The sequence below is a fragment of the Nycticebus coucang genome, chromosome 22 (genome assembly GCF_027406575.1).
Source record: "Nycticebus coucang isolate mNycCou1 chromosome 22, mNycCou1.pri, whole genome shotgun sequence".
NCBI classification, from domain to species: domain Eukaryota; kingdom Metazoa; phylum Chordata; class Mammalia; order Primates; family Lorisidae; genus Nycticebus; species Nycticebus coucang.
Window position 1 is genome coordinate 53,661,436 of NC_069801.1, and position 26,780 is coordinate 53,688,215.

At 41.5% G+C, this 26,780-nt stretch overlaps 1 protein-coding gene and 1 pseudogene across 2 annotated transcripts in view; one reads left to right on the top strand and one right to left on the bottom strand.

Moving 5' to 3' along the window:
* Positions 1-26,780, top strand: part of PRKAA2 (protein kinase AMP-activated catalytic subunit alpha 2) — an 86,467-nt gene that overhangs the window by 27,199 nt on the left and 32,488 nt on the right. Inside the window, exon 2 of one of the 2 annotated variants that reach the window (XM_053576287.1) lies at positions 15,012-15,153. In XM_053576287.1, the coding sequence (XP_053432262.1) occupies positions 15,012-15,153 (142 nt within the window). Of the gene's footprint in view, positions 1-15,011; positions 15,154-26,780 lie in introns of those variants that run through there. The other variant, XM_053576288.1, reaches the window with a different exon arrangement.
* On the bottom strand, positions 8,528-9,020 carry LOC128575040 (Fanconi anemia core complex-associated protein 24-like; annotated as a pseudogene).

Genomic DNA, 26,780 nt, shown 5'->3' on the forward strand with positions numbered 1-26,780 from the left:
TTAGTTGTTATGAATAATGCTTTATGTGTTCTTTTTATTCTATTCATTTATTTTATTTTATTTTTTATTTTTTGAGACAGAGTCTTACTATGTTGCCCTTGGGAAAGGGCCGTGGTGTCACGGGTCACAGCAAGCTCAAACTCTTGGGTTTAGCGATTCTCTTACCTCAGCCTCCTGAGTAGCTGAGACTACAGGCGCCTGCCACAATGCCGGGCTATTTTTTTTTGTTGCAGTTGTCATTGTTTAGCTGGCCCAGGCCAGGTTCAAACCCGCCAGCCTTGGTGTATGTGGCCGGAGCCCTACCCACTGAGCCACGGGCACTGTCTGCTTTATGCGTTCTGGTACATACTTTTTATGTGTATCATTTTATTATTGCAGATAAACACTATTTAAAAATAACAAATATTATTTTAGAAGTACTGATTTCTTCTGCTGTCACATTTCAGATTTCTGTCATTATCAAGATTATTTTTTGAGTCATGGTTTTCCAGAGCACTATATTCATTGAAGTTGTTTGAGAAGCAGTGCTTTATTTATTTATTTATTTTTTGAGAAGCAGTGCTTTTGAATCCATGTACAGTACTGTAATAGGTACCCAGTAATAAAATATTACAGCTGCAGGTTTTGTTTTTTAGGGTAACTCTTACATTGTCACCCTGAATAGAGTGCCATGGTGTCACAGCTCACAGCAACCTCAAACTCTTGGACTCAAGTGATTCTCTTGCCTCAGCCTCCTGAGTAGGTGGGACTACAGGCACCTGCCACAAAGCCCAGCAATTTTTTTTTTTTTTTTTGAGTCTGTGGCATCATAGCTCACAGCAACTTCAGACTCTTGGGCCCAAGTGATCCTCTTGTCTCAGTCTCCTGAGTAGCTGGGATTACAGGCACCCACCACAATGTCTGGCTTGTCTCTTTAGTAGAGACAGGGCCTTGCTTTTGCTCAGAGTGGTCTCGAACTCCTGAGTTGAAACAGTCACCTGTTTCAGGATTACAGGTGTGCTAGGATTACAGGTGTGAGCCACCACGCCTGGCCAACTGCAGGTTTTTTAATTTGTCTTGCAGAGTTATGAGCTTCACGAGGTTTTAACCACACAGGATATCAACTTTATTTATTTATTTATTTTTTTTCTTAATGTACATAAAATTTTTTTTCTTTTATTAAATCATAGCTGTGTACATTGATATGATCATGGGGCATCATTCACTAGCTTCACAGACCGTTTACCAAGTTTCACATATACCCTTGTAAGATGCACAGGATATCAACTTTAAAAGTGATCTTATTTAGGATGTTATTTTACATTTATAAGTGTGAAATCATTCTTCAAGGATAATTATCTTATTACCATGTCCTTTTCTTACTGATTTCATCAGATGTTTTCTCTCAGCTAACAATGACTCATACATTTTTTTAGGCACCTGTATCTTACATGTGTAATCATTTGATGAAAGATTTATGATAACTTGAATTTAGGAAGCATTTCTTTTTCTTAAAGTGTAACTTGTGACTTAAAAAGCCATCAAATTATATTTGGGAGCATACAGATACCTTTTAGAAAAGAATTCTGGTGTGGGAAGGGACTTTAAAAAGTTCATGAAAAACGGAATTACAAGATAAAAATATACCAGCCATTAAGTTCATCCCTAAAGAATTTAGGGTCCTGGGAATTTAACCATGTCAATACAGTCTTTTTTATGTTATTAACTGAAGAACAGTGGGTCCCCTTTTAAATATTGTTTTAAGATTAGGAAACAGGGCCGTACCTGTGGCTCAAAGGAGTAGGGCGTCAGCCCCATATGCCCGAGGTGGTGGGTTCAAACCCAGCCCCGGCCAAAAAAAAAAAAACTGCAAAGATTAGGGAACAGGAGAAGTCAGAATGAGGACTGTAAGGTGGATGCTCAATGATTTCCTACGGAAACTTTCACAGAATTGTTCTTGTTTGATGAGTGGAGTAAGCGGGAGAAGGACCTGCTGATGAAGCTTTCCAGGGCATTTTTCTGCTAAAGCTTTGGCTAGCTTTCTCAAAACACTCTAAGAGGAAATAAACACGATCATTCTTTGGTCCTCCAGAAACTCAGCAAGCAAAATTCCTTGGGCATCCTGAAAACTGTTGCCATGACCTTTGCTCTTCAGCACTCTGCCTTGCTTTGAGTGGACCACGCCCTGCTCTTCATAGCCCCGGCTGTGGTTGTGCTTTTGTCCTCAGGACTGTCCTGGGAAAGCCGAGTTTCATCTCCTGCTACAGTTCTTTGAAGAAATGCTTCAGGATCTTGATCCCATTTGTTTAATATTTCTGCTCCTGTCTTCAGCTGATGTAGGGATAAGCTGAGTCAGTGAGATCTGGTGGCTGTTGTTTGTGCCCTGTTCAATTCGGGCACTAGCAAGATTAACTTTTTCCTTGTAAATCCGTGTGGATGGTCCAATGCGTGGGCTTCATTGTCAACATGGCCTTACCCCTTCTTCAAACAAATTATCTGTTTCCATTTGTAAACTGCTGATTTATTTGGGGCTTTGTCCCTGTAAACGTTTCATAAAGCAGCAGTGGTTTCACCATTAACCCCCACCCCCAAGCTTCACTGTAAATTCTATATTTGTTCTTGTTTCAATTTTAGTAGGATTTATGTTGCTCTGACAGGGGCTTTTTTCAAACTTATTGTCTTATCCTTCTTAGGGCCTCAAACTAGATCCTTTCCAGACGTGTTTTAACAAGTCAGTACAAGTTTATTTTGGCACAGAAAATTTTTGAAATCCAAGCATAGTTTTTTTTACAATATGCATTTTGTATGAACTCATTGAATCCTCTCACATTTTTCTTTTAATCCAAATGTTATTTCCAGTCTCTCTTGATCAGTGGCCACAGGACTCTTCAGGACTCAGGAAATGGGAATGGAGCAGACACTTTTTCACCCTGAGAATTGCTTTGAAGATAGCAAGATACAGCCTTGACTCACAGCTCTAATATTAATTTCTTAAATGAAATTTGGGTAAGGTTTTAAACTCTGCGAATCTTAGTTTTCTCCTCTGTATGATTTTTTTTTTTTTTTAATTGAGACAGTCTTTCTCTGTTTCCCAGGCTAGAGTGCAGGGGCATCATGGCTCACAGCAACCTCAAACTCGTGGGCTCAATCAGGTTCCTCTGCCTCAGCCTCCCGAGTAGCTGAGACTACTTAGCTAATTGCTTTATTTTTTGTAGAGACAGGGTTTGGCTGTTGCCCAGGCTGTTCTCAAACTCCTGGTCTCAAGTGATCATCCTGTCTCAGGCTCCCAAAGTGCTGGGATTACAGGCATAAGCCACTACACTCAGCCAAAATTCTTGTTTAGGATTTAAATAAGAAAAGGGGTATAAATCACTTAACATGAATACGCACACACCAAGGCATATGTGTGTATATGCATACGTGTATACTTACAAAGTGCCTAGGGTGCGGTGGGTGCTCATTATTACCATTAGTATTACCTTTTTTCAGAACTACCTTTATTTCTATTGTTACTGTAACCACCTTTTCCCAAGTTGCTTTACCTCCTAGGCTCCAGAATTGTCTGCTCTTCCTTGGAACCCACCCTAGCTTTATGAGTACACTGTGCTTTTCATTTTTTCTTATTTTTTTTTAAATTAAAGCTATAGCTGTGTACATTAATGCATTTATGGGGTACAGTGTGCTGGTTTTGTATACATTTTGAAATAATTTCATCAAACTGGTTAACATACCCTTTACCGCACTTTCTTTTCTTTTTTTTTTTGGTTTTTGGCCGGGGCTAGGTTTGAACCCCGCCACCTCCGGCATATGAGACCGGCGCCCTACTCCTTGAGCCACAGGCACCGCCCGACCGCACTTTCTTAATTCTGTGCACTTAGTAGATTTGACATGTATCCTTGTAAAAGGCACCATAGGTGTGGTCCCACCAATTACCCTCCCTCCACCCATCTTCCCCCCTCCCCACCCCTCCCCCCTCCTCTTTCCCCTTCATCTTGGGCTGTAGTTGGGTTATAGCTTTCATATGGAAGTGTGTTTCCTTATATATTGGTATTATAGTAGGGGTGAATACATTGGGTACTTTTTCTTCCATTCCTGAGATACTTTGCTAAGAAGAATATGTTCCAGTTCCATCCATGTAAACATGAAAGAGGTAACGTCTCCATCTTTTTTAAGGCTGCATAATATTCCATGGTGTACATATACCACAACTCTTCATTTCTTAGATCTTCGCTTAAAGTTTAAGAGGATTGAGCATTAAGTTTTGTACTTCTAAAGCCTCACCATTAAGACCTTCCTATGCAGATCTTGAAGCAGTTTACAACTTTCTGCTTATGCATTTTGGTCACTGAGTCACAGGGTACACACGTGCTCAGTTTCTGTAGGTCTGCACCCGTCTGTCGTTTTCCCGGGTGTTTACACTGTCACAGAGTACGTACGTGCTCAGTTTCTGAAGGTCTGCACCGGTCTGTCATTTTCCCAGGTGTTTACACCGTCACAGAGTACATACGTGCTCAGTTTCTGTAGGTCTGCACCGGTCTGTCATTTTCCCGGGTGTTTACACCGTCACAGAGTACGTACCTGCTCAGTTTCTGTAGGTCTGCACCGGTCTGTCATTTTCCCAGGTGTTTACACCGTCACAGAGTATGTACCTGCTCAGTTTCTGTAGGTCTGCACTGGTCTGTCATTTTCCTGGGTGTTTACACCGTCACAGAGTACATACATGTTCGGTTTCAGTGGGTTTGCATCGGTCTGTCATTTTCCTGGGTGTTTACACCGATTGACATTCCCACCAGCAGGGTATGAAAGTTCCTGTTGTTCTGTGCCCTCTCAGATACATGGTATCATCTGTCTTTTTGTTGGAGCTGTAGTGGTGGGTATGTCTGTGGTCTTGTTTTGCTTTGTAGTGTTAATTTATATTTCCCTGATGATGAACGTCAAGGGCCTTTTCATGTTTGTTGACCATCTGGATCTGCCCTTTTCTAAATTTTCTGTAAGGCATGTAGCTTTGTAATGCTTAGACCTGAAGTAATTTGTACTCCTGGTGTTGGTGGTTATTTTTTCTTGCATCAATACTTTTCCACATTTAGGAGCTTGTGGGACACAGTATCACACGGGATATATTGGGCCTTGGAATAGATAATAGATAATGTCTTTTCTTTGATCGATATTTGTTGGGTTACTTCAGATATGAGAGTGACTAAGATACCTAATTAGCCTACCCCTCTCATGCTAAGGCAGTAATACTGGTAGAGCCTGTAGTCTAACTCATCTGTTCATACACCCGAAATAATAGTGTGAGTCGTGCACTTTATCCATACAGTGAACAGAGTCAGTTGTAAAGTCTAGCACTGTGTTGGGACAGTGGTGTGAGGCCCTGCTCTGAAGGAGCTGGTCCGTGTGAAGACAGAGATGAGTAACAACGGCGACATAGCTCCTTACTACAGCTCTCGGTGTTAGGTGGCGCCAGGCAGAGGAACTGTGGGAGTGTATCCCAGAGCCGTTTAATCCAGATAGTTGAGTTGTCAGATTAGGTTGGGGGATAGGAGTAGAAGTTAGGGAATACTTGCTGGAGGAAATGGTCCTTGAGATGAATTTTGAAGGACAAATGAGACATGGATGGATAAAGCTTCGGAGAATTGTGGGCGTAGATGCAAATGGTTCACATATTAACCGCATTCATTTATTCCACCAAGTAAAATCCCACTGACATTTACTGAATGCTTATCACGAACTGGGCATGTGTTAGCCCTGGAATTGAGGGGAAACACCGCACTTTGAGGAATTCTAACTAGTTCTAAATACCTGTACTCTAGCATGTGAGGTGAAAGAATGGTTGATGATACAGGAACTTTACGGCAAAGTGTCTAGGACATAAAGACCACGTACACCTGTGAAACTTTATAAAGTCCTCCAATATTACGTAAACCATTCACCTCCTTATTCCAATTTTCCAACTAAGCGTATAGTGCACTGTGAATGTGGAATGGGCTGTAGCTTCCTGATATCAGTAGCGCCTCCATTCTGTTCTATGTGATACCATAATTTGACCTGACTCCCAAAACTTCCCTCCAGCATCGTCATAAAGAGTTCTTGAATCTTCTCCCTCATTTCAATCAGCTTGTCTTCCCTGGAAGAGCTCCTGGAATATTTCATAGCATATAAACACTTTGGTCAAAAGCAGGTAGTGGGAAGAGAAGTTTCTAATGTTGGGCTCTACAGAAAAGGAGATTGTGGAGCTGACCGAGGACTTAAGAGTGTGGCTTCCCCAGAGCCCAGAACTTACCTGTGTTCCTGTTCACTTCATTCATTCTTGTCCCCCTTCCCCCCCGCCCCCCCCCAGCTTAATTACCGATATCAAGGTCTGGTTCTAAGATTCCTAGAGCCATGAGGGGAGCACTGTTACCTGGAGTACCCCCCAATTCCTTTGTTAACTAGAAGGCTGTGTCCCTAGCATCTAAACTTGGAATTCTGAATGTTACTCCTCCCAACTCCCAAATATTAATATGTCTGGTATTTAGGCTCTTAGATTCTATAATACTTTTAATAGTATTATTTTAGACATTGAGTTAATCTTTTGTTATGTAACCATGGAATACAGTGTAGCATAATCCTTAACAACCTGGATTTAAAAACCGTTTTTTGTCTACTACTAGTTTTTTAAAATTTCTCTAAGCTTCAGTTTCCTCATGTATAAAACTTTCCTCACTGGGTTTCTATGAGCTTAAAATGAAACAGTGTATGTAAAATGTCTAGCACGTGTGGCTCGTATGGCTCGTGTGGACATAGGCCTCCTAGTCGTCCTTCCCAGATTTATAGGAAAGAATCATTAACAGTTGTTAATGGTTACACTGGCCACACTGTTACCGGCCACACTGGCACTTCCTAACTGAGGTTCCTGCTTGCTTCTGGGGACAGATCTGAATTATGAATTCACTACTAGAGACGGTCGGAACGATCATGCCCGTTTCTGTGCAGTCCCTGTCTGCCTTCACCCGAGGACCCTCCTAAAGGAATTAGCGTACATTTTTATAGCCTAAGTTTTGAGTCAGACCCCCGCACCGAAACATACTCTGAAATTTTTTTGTTGTTGTTGACTCTTATTTCAGTTCTTTTATTTCTACTTTAATGCACAAAATGTTTTTATTGGTTTTTTTGTTTGTTTAGAATATAAGAGTGTAAGTTTATTTTATATTGGAGGAAGGTAAGAGAGTGGGATGGGAGAGAAGGGAAGATGGGGGCTGGGGGTGGGAGAGAATGGCCTGGCATCCCAAAGAAAGGAAGGAAGAAGGCTGGCCTGTCTGGATTTTATTTACTCTTTTTTTTTTTTTTTTTTTTGAGGCAGAGTCTCATTATGTCACCCTTGGTAGAGTGCCGTGGCATCACAGCTCACCGCAACCTCAAACTCTTGGGCTAAAGCAATTCTCTTGCCTCAGCCTCCCAAGTAGCTGGGACTACAGGGGCCCGCCACAACACCCGGCTATTTTTATTTCTTGTTGCAGTTGTCATTGTTGTTGTTTGGCAGGCCAGGGCCGGGTTCTAATTAACAATTAAAATATACATGGCTGGTGCCCTAACCACTGAGCTACAGGAGCCAAACCTGTTTTGTTTTGATTTCTAAAATTGCCATAATAACAATTCACAAAGCAGGACTCGGCTCTCACCAGCCCCTATATCCTCTCACTGGATGCAGGTACCCCTGACGTTTTCCTCTGTGTCCTCCCAGTGCTGGGCTGTATGTACACAAACACCTTATTTTCTGCCTTGCATATTTATCGTTCATCTCTAAATGCCAACTCCAGACTCCAGGCTTTCTGTATTCAGAATACGTGCCCAGTGATTAAAACGAAGTGCGTGGCTACCTGAAAAAGAAAATGGGGAGGAAGGAAGGAATGAACAAACAAAGGAAAGAAGGAAGGAGCTTGCTGTGCTCTGGTTTATTTACAATGGCAGCAGCCCTCAGAGGACAGATAGATCATGGCCAGACTTAGAGAACAGCAGGAACAAGGTACACAGGAACAAGGTACACACAGTCTCCACTGTATATTACTTTCCTTCATGGTCACATCCCCACTGGAAACTTTTTAGACCTTTTCTCTTTTTCAGCCTCCCCAGTAGCTGGGATTACAGGTGCCCACCACAACACCTGGCTAGTTTTTCTATTTTTAGTAGAGATGGAGTCTTGCTCTTGCTCAGGCTGGTCTTGAACTCCTGAGCACAAGTGATCCACCTGCTTTGGCCTCCCAGAGTGCAGGGATTACAGGCGTGAGCCACCTTTCTGTGACAGACATAGATCAAGGCTGCACATTAAAACAGGGCCCTACGAGTGCCTGACTCTCGAGGAAGAGCCCCACTGGCCTTTTCATCTCTGCAGGAGGAGAGCAGCGCCCACTGACTGAGATGTGGACGGGAGGGCGAGAGGACTGGCTGGCTCCATTCAGGCTTCACCTCATCCTTCACAAGTTGCTGTGAGAAGCCTCTTTTTTCTTGGTTCTTGAAGATCCTGTGGTTTGTGGTCTGGAGATAGACATGGCGGCTGTGAGGCCAGCCGTCACCTGGCCTGCGTGAAGAAGGTATGGATCTGCTGTGCTGCGGCCGGCCCAACAGCCTGCTCCAGTTTTTGGACGGACGCGTTACTCAGCTGCTGGAGGCTCAGAAACTTCTGCAGCAGCAGTGGGGCTTTAACTTTTCCAACTCCTCGGATCTGCTGCACGGTTCGAAGGAGGGATAGCTCAGACAGCTGAGGCCGTTTCTTCCTGAGAAGAGGGTTCTTACTGGGCTCTTTGATTTGCTCTTCAACATTTCTAACCCAAACAAGCCTCTTTCTGTATCCATTTCCTGCCACCAAATCAGCCTCGGTGATATAAAGAATGCAGGATCTGTTTGACAGGTAAAAATCTGGTATCAGGCCATCCTCAAAAAGTGAGCTTAATTCTCCCTTGCATCTCCCCCGCCAGCTGCGACCTGTGCCATTTGTCATTGGCCACAATGTGCCCAAAAGGCACGTGCATGGGGCCTGTGTCATCAGGGGGGCTCTTTTCCATCCGTGGTCTCGACCTAAGGAGGGAAATATAGGACGGCACCTGGGCAGGCTGGCCGGCACAGGGCACCACCTTGCACTCAAGCCTGGGGTCTCTTGGCAAGATCCCGTCTGCAGTGTTCTCGTAAAGACTGAATTATTTTGCCAAAGCCTAAGAACCCAGCGATTCCTGTCCTGGTGGCTACATCCTTCACTTTCTTCACATACTTGGCTCCTGACACCCCACTCCTCAGTCCAGTCCAGGGTGGAGACCAAGCTAGCAAGCCCCCTACGTGTGCTCCCGGGGCGACTTGGGACTTCTAGTCTCCGGAGCTCACACAGTCCTTCATCCAGCCCCATACTCTGAAATTTTTAAGAAACTTCTTCTGGCTGTGTTTGGGAACCCACTAATAGACTTGATTTTATTCTGTACAGACAAAATATGATGATAGCATTGATTTTACTCATATAAGCTAATCATTTCTTTGAAGCTTTATGAATGTCATGATTCCAGCAAGAAACTTTTCAAGCACCAAGAAATGGCTTACAAACCAAAGTTTGCATATAGAAATACCACATGTAGTAGTCATCCAGGGGAGCATGTGAAATGAAGTAGATAGACTTTTTTTTTTTTTTTTTGAGACAGTCTCAAGCTGTCACCCTGGGTAGAATGCTGTGGCCGTCATAGCTCACAGCAATCTCTAACTCTGTGGCTCGAGCAATCCTCTTGCCTCAGTTTTTCTATTTTTTAGTAGAGATGGGGTCTCGCTCTGGCTCAACCTGGTCTCTGAACTCGTGAGCTCAAGGAATCCACCAGCCTTGGCCTCCCAGAGTGCTAGGATTACAGGCATGAGCCAATGCGCCTGGCCTATTTTGTGTGTGTGTGTGTGTGTGTGTGTGTGTGGACTGAAGCTTTCCTTTCTCTGACACCATTTAAATTATGCAGTATTTCTTTTTCTTTTCTTTCTTTTTTTTTTTTTTTTTTGGCAGTATTTTTTCTGTAGCCTTTACAGAGTAAGGTATCTATAGCCTTTACGGTAGAAACAACCTTTGTTTAATCCTAGTGGATAAGGGTTATAATTCAGACCCAAATAATTTATTTTTCTAAAAAATTACTGAATTATTTAGAGATGAGGGCTTCCTATATTGCCAAGGCTAGACTGAAACTCCTGGGTGCAAGCAATTCTGCCACCCCAGCCTTCCTCGTAGCTGAGACTGTTGCCATCATGACCAATAGTAATTTATTTTTTAATGGTTTGTTTTCTTTGTTTTATCAGATATGACAATATACTTAATTATATGATGTATCAAAATCAAAGAAGTATGTGGCGTGAGTTACTGTGGAATAATACGTGGATGGATAAGTGCTCCAGACTGTGCTTCTTAAGATCACAGCATCTGCACTGGCGGTAAAAATCACTGGGCTTCATTTAGGAGTGATACTAGAAATTCGAAAATTATAATCTTGTCTTTATTTAAAACAGCTGTGTATTTACTTCTTTGTGATACAGTTGTGTAAAGTCCCACATCTTGTGGATCAGGAAAAATGTGCTGGAACTGAAAAGCATCCAGAACTTGGCAACTGAAATCGACAAGAGGCTAGGGTGGCTTAAAGCTTTATACCCTTCAGTGTAGAATGAGCCTTCGGGGTATAATTAGAGAAATCTTAGATTTGGTAAGGGAATTAGGCTTCATCTAGTCCACACTGTTACTTTAATGCAGGAAATTATCTTCTGGCAATCATGACAAGTGACTGAGGAATCCTGGATGGTGCAGCTAGATCGCTGATTCTGGAGACGTGTTCCTGGGGTTTAAATTCTAGCCCTGTGTGGTGGGACCTGCTAGCTGAGCGACCATGGGAAAATTCTTAACCTCTCTGCGCCTTGTTTTCCTGGCTTACCATGGCCAGCAGCTGTGTCTCTGACATCTGCCTCCTTGCCGTTTAGTATTAAGAGATGAACTGAGGGCTGCCTGTAATCTCAAAACTTGGGAGGCTGAGGTGGGTGGATTGCCTGAACTCACAGGTTCGAAACCAGCCTGAGCCAGAGAGGGACCTCAGCTCTAAAAGAATAGCCGTTGACTTGGCGCCCGTAGAGCTACTTGGCTCAGTGGAGCTACGGGCGCCAAGTCAACGGGAGCCAGCCACATACACTGGGGTTGGCGGTTTGAACCTGGCTTGGGCCTGCTAAACAATAATGACAATAACAACAACAAAAAAATAGCTGGGCATTGTGGCAGGTGCCTGTAGTCCCAGCTACTTGGGAGGCTGAGGCAAGAGAATTGCTTAAGCCCAGGAGTTTGAGGAAACTGTGAGCTGTGAAACCATAGCTCTCTACTGAGGGTGACAAAGTGAAATTCTGTCTCAAAAAAAAAAAAGAAAGGAAAAAAGAAAAGAGATGAACTGAAGAATCAAGTAAATGTTAGTCTTGTATATCCTGTGAAGAAAAGTATAATTCAGGGTATAATAGTTAACCTCTAAAAAGTGATGTTTTCTATATGGACCAGAGTGGTGACAAGGCAGGTGAGAACATAGAACTGATGAATCTGTTAGCTGAAATCGTTTCTATCAGGTATTCCCAGTTCTTCCTTCTAGAACGATATAAGTGAGTTTCATTCATTTTTCCACATGACAGCTCTTTACCTTATCAAATATAAAATTATAAAAGACATAGTTTGGGTAATTATGGAGTATTCACCCTAAAATTCCATAGCCTTAGAGAGGAGTATCTTGCATATTTTGGCTAAAATTTAGGATAAAGAAAATGGACCATTAATGGATGATAATTCTGTAGAGCTCTTTAACTTCTTTATTCAAGAAGTTACGTGGGGTATAAATTATAATTTATTTCCATCAGCTCATATATGGCTGCTCAGCAAGATTCAGACTTTGAAGTAAGTTCCAAATCTTTTTAAAGTGTTCTGGTCTTGAACTCCTGGCCTCAATTGGATGACCGGTGTGAACCACACTGAGTTCTGGCTCTGAGTTTTAGAGTATTCTGAATAGTGTGTTACGGTAGAACCTCCCTACGTGCCCACCTCAGGTTGACCTATTTACGTAGACGGGACGTGCACACGTACACACCAGCACAGTCGGCCCAGTGCCTTACGTTGACGACCCCTGTATATTGACAGTTTGTTACAGTCCCTTGTGTGGTCAACTTAACAGAGGTTCTTCAGTATTTAGATTCAGTGACGGAAATCTAAAGATCTAAAGATTAATAATCTTCTAAGAGAAGATTATTTTGCTCTCGTGTAGAAGTCTGTGCGTGTGATTTAGACCATTGCCGCCCCTGATGATGTCCAAAGTGTGGGTTCCTCCTGTTGCTCCTCCTGCCTGACCCTGACCTCAGGGTTCAAAAATGGTAGCTTTAAAATTCTAGGGGTTCAGCGTGATGGAAGGCAAGGAAGAAGCTGCCAGGGCCATTTCTGTTTAGATGTCATTAGCTGGAACACACTCCATGGCCATATCTACTTATAGGAAATGCTAGAGTGTGTAGTCTGGGTAGCCTGCGCTCAGATACACGTCGGTAGTCTTATGTCTGGAAAGGAAGGAGCAATATGTATTAGAGGGCAGTAAATACAGTAGCTTGAGAAAGTTGTTGGGTAAAAGTATGCTCCAGGGACGGAAGACTCAGTTCTTCCTGAATCAGTCCAATTCATGTTTGGATTGCTCTGGGTGGGGGCGTTACTGTGCATGGTTAAGCATGCAGGCTCTGAAGTCAGACAGCTCCGGGTCAGACATGGTGCCACCGTTCGTCATTCACTAAATGATCTTGCATGAGTCTCTTAACTTCTCTGTGCCTACGGTGTCTCATCTGTATGCTGGAAGATGATAATACGTCTCGGAGTTGATGTAGGATTGGGAGAACAGGGCTTATAGTATTTAATGAACACTTAACACTCATCGTCATCATCACTTCTGTGGTGGTTATTAATATTTTTGCCCTAAAGAGTTGGAACCTGTCTCTGGGAAATATTTAGGAAATTTTATCAGCCGACTCCTTTGTTTCTAGAACGTAGTCTGTATTCCACCAAGTTAAATATAAGACAGGTTTGGTGGAAGAGGAGGAGGAGATTGCTGAATTTAGTTTTGATTAGGTTGAATGTGACATGTTTGTGGGGTATTAATCTTAATATGGTAGACGCTTTTTAGTTGACCACCCAAAGGACTGTAACAAATTGTCGACATACGAAGGTGGTCAACGTAAGGAACTGGGCCTACTGTGCTGATACGTGTGTAGGGTGCTTGTCCAGTCCATGAAGATTAGGGAGGTGGTCAGTGTAGGGAGGTGGTCAGCTGTGGAGGTTCTAGTGTATATGAATTTGAAGGAGGAGGTGGCATGTGAGTGGTAATCAAAACTATGAGAGATGAAGGAGAGAAGATAAGGCTCTACCTTGGGTCTAGTTAGAAACTTGGGCACACGACCTTTAGGCAGAAGGTATTAAAGAGACTATCCGAGAGTTAGTAGGAAAACCAGGAGAGGACGATGCCACCAAAAAAGAGGGAGTAATCAGTGGTGTTCAGTGAGACAGAGATTCCAGTAATCTGAAAACTGGGAAATAGCCACAGCTTGATAATTAATGGCTCTTTCCTGACCCGTTGGTTTCGGGACAGTAGTGCAGGTGGGAGCCAGATAGCAGTGAATTTGGGGATGGTGATAAGATTAGGGAGGAAGAAAAGATAATACGTGTAGGCCGCTATTCTGAGAAGTGTTGATAAGATAAATGTTGGAAACTGCAGGATGATATAGGAAGATTTGGGTACAGGATGTGGATAGGCTGAGGAAAAGAGTCATTAAAAAGAAAAAAGTCAAATGTGAGGAGAATGGAGACAAGATGGGTTCCAGGCTGTAAGCTGACCAGACTGACCTGGGGCAGGAGGAGGGCTCCGTGTCTCTGAGGCTGGAGGAAAGAGGCTTGCGGATGAAAGTTAAGATAGAGGAAATCATTCCTGATGACTTCATTTCCTCCAAAGAAATAGAAGTTCTTCGCTGAGAGGAGTCAAGGGTTGGATAGGTCTTTGAGGAGAATGGCGAAGGTATAGAACAGAATTGGGGAAAATCAGAGAGATGAATGACAAATTGGTTCCCTGCTTCAGGGATTTAAGGATGTGACTACTAATGTGTATACAAGCCATGAGTGTATTATATGGAAATGAAGGACTATTTCGTTTAACAAAAGATGTATTTATTTAGCGTCTCTGTAAAAACCACTGTTCTTTTTTTTGTTTTTTTGGCTGGGGCTGGGTTTGAACCCGCCACCTCAGCCAGATGGGGCCAGCGCCCTACTCCTTTGAGCCACAGGCGCCACCCCCAAACCACTGTTCTTACAGACTTCTTTCCTGGGAGATTCAGATGAGCTCTGATCATCTTAACTCGAGGAGGGCATGAGCTGATAGCTAAGGTCACACGATTGGTCATGAACACAAATGTTTATAATGGCTTAAAAATGGTAAGTGACACTGAGTTTTACAAACATACTGTGAGGGTTTGAAGGAGATAAAGATTCCGTCTAATGAGGGAACCTAGGAAGGCTTTATGGAAGTGGCAATAAAAGGGGCTACTTGGGACTTTTCAGATGAAATAGTCACCAAACTAGTTGTGCATTTTTAGTTTATTACAACAATTATTTATTCTTTTGTAATTCAGCGACCAGCCATAAGCAGAAGAGAAGAAAAAGAGAAACAAAACACAGTGAACGCTCTTCCGTCGGTAAGGCGTTCGAAAGCCGATGGTATTTTTATGTGGGAACGTAGAATTCAGTAATTCTCCCCACCAGTGTTGAACGAATGTTTCTGTGCTAGGTGCTGAGGATGCAGAGATGAGGACTCAGTTTTTACCCTCAAGGCGTGCACATGTTAGTAAAGGACACAGAAGTACAAGGAGAGAACTTCAGTTCTGGGCAATGCTTGATAGGAGAGTGGTATGCATGATAAAGACATCCCAGACACGACGGGAGGAAGCGTGAACAAATGTCCATGTTGGCGTGACAGCAGATTTTTTTTTTTTTCTTCTAGTTGGAGAACATCAACTGACAGGCCATAAAGTTGCCGTTAAAATCTTAAATAGACAGAAGATTCGCAGCTTAGATGTGGTTGGAAAAATTAAAAGAGAAATTCAAAATCTAAAGCTCTTTCGCCATCCTCATATCATCAAACTGTAAGTATTTTTATATCTGGGACTACAAAAAAGAGATCTGTCCTGTTTTTTAAGAATTTTACAAATAATTATTTCAGTTAACTTCTTATAAAGATATTTTTTCATATTTATATTCAGCAAGTGTTTATTTTACCTTTGTCAGTCCTTTTTGCATAGTCTTCGTTATAATGAAAAGTCACTGTTTTTGAAATCAGTACTGTTTTCAAGTTATGAATGCCGCCTCCGAAGTCACTCATATCTCCAGTATTCAGCTCATAGGTCAGTCAGGGCTTCGGTATTCCTAGATTTCATTTTCGTTAGGTTCTCTCTAGTCACTTTTCATCAAGATACCAGGATATTTTCTTTTGGGGAAGATAGAAAACAAATGTTAAATATCATACACCATGGTATATTACTTGTACAACTGAAAGTCATACCACAATTATTAAATAGGAAAGCTTTTAAGAAGGCACATGATTTTTTGGAGTAAGTTATAAAATTAAAAGACAAGTAAATATTAATAGATTAATAAATAAGCTAATTCCCTAAATTGAAGTTATGATAATTTATAGTTGACTAGATCCATAGAAATTTAGGCATTTCTTTAAATCATTTGAAGTTGTAGTTTAATATTTATTGAGAAAATGCAAGGTATTAGACCCTGAACGTTATCTTTTATCTTAAATGTTGGACACAGTTTTGTAAAATGAATCTTAATTTATCGAGTACCTGATCATGGTCAGGAACTTTCCCAAGTATTTTACATATATATTTTCTTATCCTCATGAGAAGCCTCTTATGTGGGTTTGTTTGATAGACAAGGAAGCTGCATTTCTAAAGAGTACGGGCAGCTTATCCAAGGTCACACAGCGATGAAAGTCACAGGGCGGGCAGTTGAGACCTGACTTCAGATGTCATGCTGTTAATCTCACTCCAGCATTCCAGTCTTCCTTAAAACTTGAGAGTGATATAAATCCTTTCTAAAAAATTGTGGATCCCTGGTTTTGACTTAATTATTTTAAATTTTCTGTTAATTAAGTATGTAGAAACAAAGAATCAGGTATAATTCATATGTGTAATTGGTTCATTACAATTATGAACCAAAATAAATTAACAATTCAAATACAGATAAAATAATGAAATCAACGAAATGTAAACAGTATCAGTGGTATAACTTGACAAATAATGGTGTTTTGTAAAAAATAAGTCATTGTTAATGAACTTAATAGTAAAGACGATAGGAAGAGGTGCAGTGCTGTATTTATATTTTGATTCAAATAAGATTGTTGCAGAGAAAGCCTATTCTTATAAGTATACTGCAAAAAAAAATGTTATTAGTATCTCTGAGGCTTTGTATGCTAGTTCATTAAAGTCTGACATTATATTTAGCCTAACTAGTCTTTGTCAGAGAGCAGTCTTTGAATGTCAGTGTTAATGGAGAACAACTTGATAACCCTGTGGAGTTATACTGTTCACCTGATGTGTAGCTGTGGTAGGCGGAATAATGGCCCCAAAGGTCTATGTCCTAATCCCCAGAACCTGTGAATACAGTAGGTTACATGGTAGAGGGTAAGATTGCGAATCTCCTTCAAATAGGGAGATTATCTTGGATTATCTGAGCAGGCCCAGTAGGAACACAGTGGGTCTTAAAAGTAGAAGACAGGGATAGAAAAAGAGATTTGAGTATGGAAGCAAGGTCAGAATGATAACGCGTGAGAATCACTCAATGGGCTGTCGCTGGTGTGGAAAGTGTCGGGGCACCGTGCCTCACGCCTGCAACCCAGCTCTCTGGGAGGCCGAGGCAGGTGGATCACTTGAACTCAGGAATTCAAGACCAGCCTGAACAACAGTGAGACCCTTTTTCTACTAAAAATAGAAAAACCAGCCAGGAGTTGTGGCGGGTGCCTGTAGTTCCAGCTACTCAGAGGCTGAGGCAAGAGTTGAGGTTGCCGTGAGCTACGATGACGCTGGGGTGCTCTACCCAGGGTGACCGGGTGAGACTCTGTCTCAAAAAATAAACAAATAAATGAATAAACAAACGAATAAAAGAAAATAGAGGAAAGTGAGAATGAACAGAGGAGACGATTGCAGATGGTCTTTAAAAAGCTGGGAAATAAAAGGAAATTCTGCCCCAGAGCCTTCAGAAGCATGCAGAGCCCTGCTGCGCTCTCTGGTTTTAGCTCACTGAGATGTGTGCCAGGCTTTTAACCTAAAGAACTACAGGGTAGTAATAGATTCGTGTTGTTTTAGGCCTCTTTAAGTTTGAAGTATGGTAGCAATATGAAATCAATACAGCATCACTCTTGTAAGCAAGTGGCTAGTCCAGTGATGCTGGGATCTGGCACATAGATTTATATGCTAGACATGAGCCAGAATTAAAATACCATCAGCGCAGTGACTCACCTCTCCTGTCTTTTGTTTCCTTAACTTTAAAATGGGCTTCCCCTTCGTCTTACTGAGTATTAAATGTGTTGGCACTGGGGTAATGCTTAGTCTTTGATGAGCATTGGCCCAGAGCAGGAATTGGCAGCCTGTAAATTCCAGTTCTTTTTCATGATTCCACGTAGGCTTCAGTTAACTGAAAACAGTTCACATGCTTCATATCACTTCACCTCCATGCTGTAATATTAATGATTATTCAAGTGGCTGAATGACTTCTGAGCAAAATCTCTTTTCTCTTCCCTACTGAGTGGCCACTTCCTATGAGAGGAGAAAGCTGACATGGCCAGATTACTGAAACTATAACAGAATGAAAGTGGAAAAGGGCAAGATGACTCTAGATTGGCCTTGACCTCCTTCTAGAGTGCTGGCTCCGAAAGGAAATTTTAACCATTTGGGGTATCTACGAGTGATAGTACTTGCTCTGTCCCAATAAAAACACAAATCACATTTCATCAATAAGCAGTTGCAGTTGTCATGAGGGTATAAAAGCTTATTTTTGATCTGATATCTGTCAGTGTTTTCTTCCATTTTTATAATTATTTCTGATTTTTAAATTTTTTGTTCAATTATTTCATTCTGATTTAGGATTATTTAATTTTTTGCCATTTTGTTTGCTGAAGGAGTTATAGAACATTGTCAGAGTAGTGATTGGCAGAGGTGAATTTCATGTTTAAAGCTTCTGGCTTCAAGCCTTGAGTATAATCCTTTTAGCCACATTGCCTCTTTAATTATAGAGCTGATCTTTTAAAAAAAAAAAAACACAAAAAAAACAAAAAAACCCCTCATGTTTTCTTGCCACAGAACAAGCTTATTGACATAGCCTCTAACAGTGTTAGTGGTTTAAACAGGGAGAGAGAACTGATCCTTTGAGTGGTTTTGTTCAGTTTTGGACTAACTGCCAAGAATAGTTTCCCTGTTGCAAATGGGCCTCTAGTATTAGAAAGTTTGAGCATTAAATACCAAGAGTGTAGGATATTTTTGCATGATTTAACTCAAACGGAAAAAATATATTTTAGAGCCTAAAACCCAGAGGTAGAAAATGAAAAGGCACAAATAAGATTTAAAGAAAATCTAGACCTTCCTATGAAATAGAATTTGTTGAATAGATTTTTCTCCTTATTTTTCTTTCCTCCATAGTTCTTAGGAAAACTTGATTTTAATTGGTGAAAAGATGAATACTTTTGAATTTGACCGAGATGATTTTTGCCCATCTACCCTTTATTGAGCCTATGGACAGCTTTTTAACACTGTTTACCACCACCACCCTGAGAAGTTGTAGTCCTTACATTTGCATAACACTGCAGGCTTCTTACTTTTTTTCCTGCTTCTTTTTAATACTTTCTGTTATTGGCTTCTCACATCTTTCTGGCCATTAAATATTGAAATGCATAGAATGCTAAAAAATGTATACACATTTCAAGAAAGGAAAAAAGTCTATTAAAATTGTAATAATATATATTATATGATTATATCATATCTTATATCTCTTGTGATTGCAGAAGTCAAACGTGACTTGAGTATTACAGTTTTAATAGTTTTTTCCTTAAAATGTATGTACATTTTTTTGGTGCCGTCTGTATTTCAGCATACTGAGCTACTGTAATTTTCTTTTTTTTTATTGTCATTTGTACATAGATCATAAATACATTTATGCTGTTATGGGATTTGATGTGTTGATTATTTGTACAAATTGGAGTGCTTACATCCTACTAATCAACATAGTCTTCACCTCATTCACCAATTACAGCATTAAGACATTTGTGTTCTACGCCTGATAGATCCAACTTGTACTTGCAATGTGCTCCATAGGTGTGGTCCCCCTACTAACCCTCCCTCTTTCAACCCACCCTTGTCCGCTCCCTTCTCCCTCCCCTTCCCTCCTTCGTCCTAGGCTATAGTTGTGTTTCATTCTTCATATGCAAGTGTGAGTGAGTCTAAATTGGTTTCACAGTAGTACTGAGTACATTGGATATCTTTTTTTCCATTCCTGAGATGCTTTACTAAGAAGAATATTTTCCAGCTCCATCCATGTAAACATACAAGAGGTAAAGTCGCCATTTTTATTTATTTATTTTTTTTTTGTAGAGCCAGAGTTTCACTTTATTGCCCTCAGTAGAGTGCCGTGGCGTCATACAGTTCACAGCAACCTCCAACTCCTGGGCTTAGGTGATTCTCCTGCCTCAGCCTCCCGAGTAGCTGGGACTACAGGCGCCCGCCACATAGTTTTTTTTTATGCTGCATAGTAATTTTCTTAGGGAACCCTCTTTGGGTGATTTCATCTGCTACCATGGTATCATTTGTCTTCCCTGGGCTAAAGATTTCCAAATCTGTATTTCCGGCTCATTTGTGTCTCCTGAATTCTGATCACCTTTATCAGAATGGTGCCATTCTGAAGTTAGAGAGACATCTGAAACTAAGTTTTTCTTTCTCTTCTGAATTTACTTCTTTTCTGTTCTTTTTTCTGAATAATAAAAATACCATTCATACAGTTTCTCAAGTCCCAAACTCAAGCATAATCTTTAATTCTTTCTTTGCCCTCACCTTTTGCATATAATGAATCATTAATTCCTGCAACTCTTTTTTTTTTTTTTTTTTTTTTTGTAGAGACAGACTCTCACTTTATGGCCCTCGGTAGAGTGGCATGGCCTCACACAGCTCACAGCAACCTCCAACTCCTGGGCTTAAGGGATTCTCTTGCCTCAGCCTCCCGAGTAGCTGGGACTACAGGCGCCCGCCACAACGCCCAGCTATTTTTTGGTTGCAGTTCAGCCCGGGCCGGGTTTGAACCCGCCACCCTCAGTATATGGGGCCGGCGCCTTACCGACTGAGCCACAGGCGCCACCCGGCAATTCCTGCAACTCTTTCTTCCAAGTGTCCCCCAAACCTGAGCTTTCTCTGCTCTTAGTCTCAGGTCACTGTCTTCTCTTGCTTATTACACTTCAGCTGTTACCTGTGGTTAGAATGCTTTCCCCACTTCTCCCTCCCCCTGGGCTGTCAATTCCAGCAATTCCAGCTGTCCTTTAGTTCTCAGTTTTTCACTGTAATTGTAGTTGACTCTTGAAGAACATGGGTTTGAGCTGTGCAGATTCACTGATATGTGGATTTTCTTTTGTCCCTGCCAGTCCTAAGACAGTAAGACCAGCCCCCCTCCAACTCTCCCACTGAAGACAATGAGAATCCTTTGATTATCCACTTCCACTTAATGAATAGTAAATATGTTTTCTTATTATTTTCTTTATTTTGAGTCTCACTCTGTCACCTGGGCTAGAGTGCCTTGGCAGCATCGTAGCTCACAGCAACCTCAAACTCCCAGACTCAAGTTGTCCTCTTGCCTTAGCCTCTTAAGTAGCTGGGACTACAGGTGTGCACCACCATGCCTGGCTAATTTTTCTATTTTTTAGTAGAGTCAGGATCTCTCTGTCTTGCATAGGCTTGTCTTGAACTCCTGAGCTCGAGCAATCCTCCTGCATTGGCCTCCCAGAGTGCCTGGCCCCTTATGATTTTCCTTTTTTTTTTTTTTCCACTGGGGAATCATTGAGGGTACAAAGAACCAGGTTACACCGTTTGCATTTGCTGGGTAAAATCCCTCTAATAATAGTGTCCTGTCTCCAACATGTGTGTCACACACCATGACCCCATGCTCCCCCCTTATGATTTTCTTATTAACGTTTTTTAATAGCTTATTTTATTGTAAGAATATGATATATAACATAGAAAATATGCGTTAATTAACTGTTTATATTATTGATAAAGCTTCTGTTGAGCAGGAGGCTACTTAGTAGTTAAGATTTTCAACTGTGTGGGGGTCAGTGCCCTTATCCCCCTCGTCGATCAAGGTCAGCTATACCTCTGGAAAAGCTACTTTATCCCCTAAGACAATATTAGGCTCTCTTTTGCTCCCACATCACCTACAATATTTACCTTTCCCAAAGCCCTTAACATAGTATTGTAATTGCTCATTTTCTTATTGGTATCTCCTGCAAGACCGAATTCCCTAGGACCAAGAACTATGGGCTTTTTCCTTTATTTTTATTCATTCAAACTTTCATTGAGCACCTGATAACCTGATGGGTTCTAGGCACTGGGATATGATGATGAGAGGCAGACAATGACTCTGCTCTTGTGCTGTTCTAGATGGTAAGTGAATAAGATTATTTTAGGCATTGAGGAACATGAAAAATACGCTGTCATAGAGTATGAATATAAGGAGAAAGGGCAACTCCAGAGGAGTGAAGTGAACTTCGAGTGTTATAGGGAAAGGAAGATTGTTACAATGGAGGAACTGGAGTGTTTGAGGAAGAGGGAGCTAGTTCAGGAGTCAAAGTGTAGGCAGGACCAGACGAGGTAGGGCTTGAAGGCTTTGCTAAGAAATTTGGATTTTGTTCTAAGTGGGAACTTGTGCAGAGCTGAGGAGTAACGTATGACTGTATTACAGAATGGGACGGAAGCACAATTGGAAGGAGAGACACCAGTCAGGTAGCCGTTGCTCTAGTCCAGCTGAAGATTATGGTGACTTTAAACAAAGTGATAGTCTAGATTTGCGTGGTGGGATACAGTACCACCCACTAGTCACAGGTAGGTGACTATTTAATTTTCAATTAATTAAAATGAAAAATTTGGTTCTCTGGTTACACTAGCCATATTTCAAAAACTCTATAGCCACATGTGGCTACCATGATGGAAAAAGCAGATATAAAATATTTCTCCCATTATAGAAAATTCTATTCCATAACAGTGGTCTAGATGGAGAGGAACTGATGGTCCGATAAGTGTTTTGGAGGTAGAATTAATCTACTACTGATAGATTAGATAATGGAAGAAAGAGAAAGGAAATAGTAATTTATGTTTTTTGGCTTGAGGAACTGGAATTTTGGGTTTTGTCCTGAGCAGATATGATAGTGGTGCCGTTTTCTGAGACAGGAAGAGTAGAGGAGAAACTCTGGGGCAGGGGTGACCCTTCAGATGCTGTTTTGGTAATGATACACATATTTTATGAAATTTGTATGATGTCAAATGCATATGAAGGTATCAATAAATCCTCAATGAAGAAATGAAAATAAAAAGATGCTGTTTTGGCCGTGTAAAGCTGAGAATCCCCTTATACATCTAAATGGAGATGCCATGTATCACCTCAATCTCCCTAGGACCTCGCAGAACAGAAGGGGTTCAGTAATTACTAGTCACATACACAAAGAGGGGACATTTGATCAAGATCCCGGTGGACCTGGGAGGATAAGGAAGAACAAAAGAATGAAGGTGCGAAGAACATGGTGCACTGGGATCAGGCAGCCCAGTTTGGCTGGTACAGAGTATGTTTAGGGAAATGGAGGAAAGTAAGGGCAGAAAGGTAGATTGTTGATCTGTTCATTTAACAGATGATAACCATTTAGGTACTAGGGATATATCAGTAGACAAACAGATTAAAAAAAAATCCATGCTATACTGGAGATTATATTCATGACAAAATAACCTCCATATTAATAAAACATATGTTAGGGAGGAGGTATGGGAATACACCATGCAGATATCTGGAGGAGGAGTCGGCAAATACAAAGGCTCTGAAGTGAAATTCCCCGTGGGCCAGAGTTCCAGAGAGCAGAATGACAGAGGGGTTCGGAGTAAGATGAGGTCGGAGACGTAAAGGGGAGCAAGTTGTACAGGGCACTGTAGGCCGTTGGAAAACCAGGGAAGGTTCTGATTAGAGCTGTGATGTCCTCTGACTTACAGCTGAGACTCTAGTTGGGCAGGAGTTGAAGCAGGGAATCCGGATAGGAGTCACTGGCAGTGATTGGGGTGAAAGATGATGGTGGCTTGGAATAGAGCGTCGTGTGGAGGTGGAGAGAAGTGAGTGCATTTTATGTACTTTCTTGGTAGAGTCAGCAGTGTGTGAGGAAAGATAAGATGTAGGCTGTGGGATGAGAGAAGTTCAGGATGCCTTCAAAGTAGCGGACCTGGACAAATAAAAGGATGGGTTGCCCGTAACTGAAGTGGAGAAGACTGTAGGAGGAAAAGGTCCGCGGTGGGGTGTTGAGGACGGCAGTGTCGAGAATGTGATTTTGATTTTATGACGTTGAAATGCTTCTTGGGCATCCAGATAGGCCTTTGAGTATGTGAGGCTGGAGTTCAGGGGAGAGGAATAAGCTAGGAAGATACATTTAGACGTTGTCAGCATATAGATTGTGTTTAAAGTACTTAAAGCCTTAAGACTGGGTGAGATCACCAAGGATGTGAGTATTTACGAACAAAAAGTCTAAGGACCGAGGTCAAGGGCACTGTGATGTTCACACGTCTGGAAGATGAAAAGGGACCAGCAAAAGAGAATGAAAATGAATAGTCAGGGGAGTTGGAGGAAAAAGCAGGAGAATCTGTTATCTGTTATGAAGCTACGCGGAGGAAGGATTTCAGGAAAGATCGTCAGCTGTTCCATTTACTGGTGAATATTGAGTAATGTAAGAACTGAGAATTGACTAATAGATTTGGCAAGGTGGAAGTTGCTGGTTTCTTTGAAAAGAACCACTTTATTGCAGTGCTGGAACCAAAAACCAATCCCGGGTTTAAGAGAATCTGAGATGAAAGACAGGCGGAGAGGAGAAAAACAGAAGTGGTAGCCAGAAGGGGATGTAGGATCTTAATAGGGTTTGTTTTTTTAAAATGGGAGATATGATAGAATGTTTGTATACCAAAGGGAAGGTTCAGTAATGAGGGAGAAATTCAGACTGAAGGAAGAAGGGCTAACTGGAGGAGCCAGGTCTTCAGTAGGTGTGTGAGGGGATCCAGTGCGTAACTGGAGGATTGTAGTGTCAGCAAGTGCATGACCATGGAGAGGTTGGCTGTGTGTGGTGTAAGAAAAGAAATTTAGAAATGACTGGCTCAGCGCCCGTGGCTCAGCACCCGTAGCTCAGTGAGTAGGGTGTCAGCCACATACACTGAGGCTGGCGGTTTCGAGCCCGGCCTGGGCCTGCTAAACAATGACAACTGCAACCAAAAAATAGCCGGGCATTTTGGCAGGCGCCTGTAGTCTCAGCTACTCGGGAGGCTGAGGCAAGAGAATCGCTTCAGCCCAGGAGTTGGAGGTTTCTGTGAGCTGTGACGCCATGGCACTCTACCAAGGGCGACATAGTGAAACTGTCTAAAAAAGAAAGAAATGATGAGGGACTTAGGGGCCTTGTGCTGGACAAATCATTTATAGGGACATCGTTTACGCTCAGAATAATGGTAACAGTAGCAATGCGGAAAAGATACTAAGTTAAGATGAGGAAAAATCAGCAGTGAGACTGATCACTGTAACATGAAAAGGTAATGGATACCATTATCTGATGGCTTGCACACCAAAGATAATGGGGCTTTTAAGGGAGGAAGTTTGGATGAGCATTTATTTTATTTTATTTTTTATTGAGACACAGTCTCACTTTGTCACCCTTGGTCCAGTGCTATGGTGTCATAGCTCACAGCAGCCTCAAAGTCTTGGGCTCAAGCGACTCTCTTGCCTCAGCTTCCTGAGTAGCTGGGACTACAGGCACCCACCCCAACGCCTGGCTATTTTTTTTTGCAGTTTTTGGCTGGGGCTGGGTTTGCACCACCTCCAGCATCTGGGGCCAGCGCCCTTCTCCTTTGAGCCACAGGCACCACCCCCACCTGGATATTTTTTTTTTTTATTTTATTGTTGTTTAGCAGGCTCAGGCTGAGTTCGAACCCATCAGCCCCGGAGCATGTGGCCGGCACCCCAACCACTGAGGTATGGGTACCCAGCCAGGATTTCTTTTAGATTATAGTTCATTACTAGACTGTACAGTTTAGCTAGCATTTAAAATTTCATTAAGTTAAGGTGATTACTGAATCTTGGTTCTGATCAGCAGTGGTGGCTAATATCTCAGAAAAGAGAGACATATCATATCCCTTTGGCTATGGAGGTACATATCACTGTCTGGTCTCTCAAATGAAAATAAAATAAAACTGAAATCTGATCATGTTTGTAGATCTAAGAAGGGGTTAGAAATTGTGCATTACGCTGTCATGATGGAACAGCAAAATTGATAATGCAGAATCCTCTCTAGGACAAACTAGTTGATTTCTTCAATAAAAGAATGCAAAAAAAAAAGCAGAGATTGAGGAGCAACCTATAAATTAAATGAGACATAAAGAGACATACCTGTTACAATGGGTGGGTTATATCTGCGTCCTAATTCAATAAAAACATTATTGGTTTTATGATTTCAGGCCTCACATTCTCTGTCTTTTATTAATTTTTGTAAATGGTGAGAAATAGGGACCCCTTTTCATTCTTCTGCGTGTGGCTATTCAGTCCTCCTGGCACCATTTACATGTATTGAATGGGGCTTTCTTTCCCGGTGCATGTTGTTGTCTGCTTTGTCAAAGATCAATTAGTTGTTGGTAGATTATTTTATATCTGGACTCTTTATTCTGTTCTGTTGGTCTGTGTCTCTACTTTTATACCAGTACCAGGCTGTTCTGGTTACTATAACTTTGAACTGTAATTTGCAGTCAGGTAACGTGATGCCTCCAAATTTGTTCTTTTCGCTTAAGATTGCTTTGGCTATTTCGGGTTCTTTTGCGATTCTGCCACAGTCCCTGAGCATGTGTTGTTTTTCCATCTGTTTGTGTCACCCGTGATTTCCTTCATCAGGGTTTGGTAGTCCTAGTAGAGCTCTTTCTCCTCCTCGGTGAAGCACAGTACTAAGTATTTCATTTTCTTAGTAGCTGTTGTGAATGGTATTGAGTCTTTGATTTGGCTCTCAGCTTGATTGTTACAAATAATATTTTAAAAACTCAATAGATTTGGTCACCATTTAAAAATTAACTGATCAAGTATTAGTTTTTTTTGCTAATTTCAGAACGATTTCTATTTTTCCTGAGTTTTATATTCTATTTTATATGGATATTGCCTAAAAATGAATATAACTTGGCCAAATGGGAATGCTTAGGGTTTTTATGGATAATTATTTTTTTTGCTCATTTAGAGATGCTATTTCTGGAAAAGTTCGGAAGCACATGAGTTTACTTTTCTGTTGTGCAAGAAAACAATGCTTTGTGTCTGAACGATTCAGGATTGAATTTCTTATAGTACTTCAATATAATGATTACTTCAGGGGCCCCAGAGATTTGCCTTACTCTGGCCAATTTTGGAACATAATCCTGGAATTTGCCTTTTTCACTAAACCCCTAAAGGGAATCTGTTTTCATAGGAC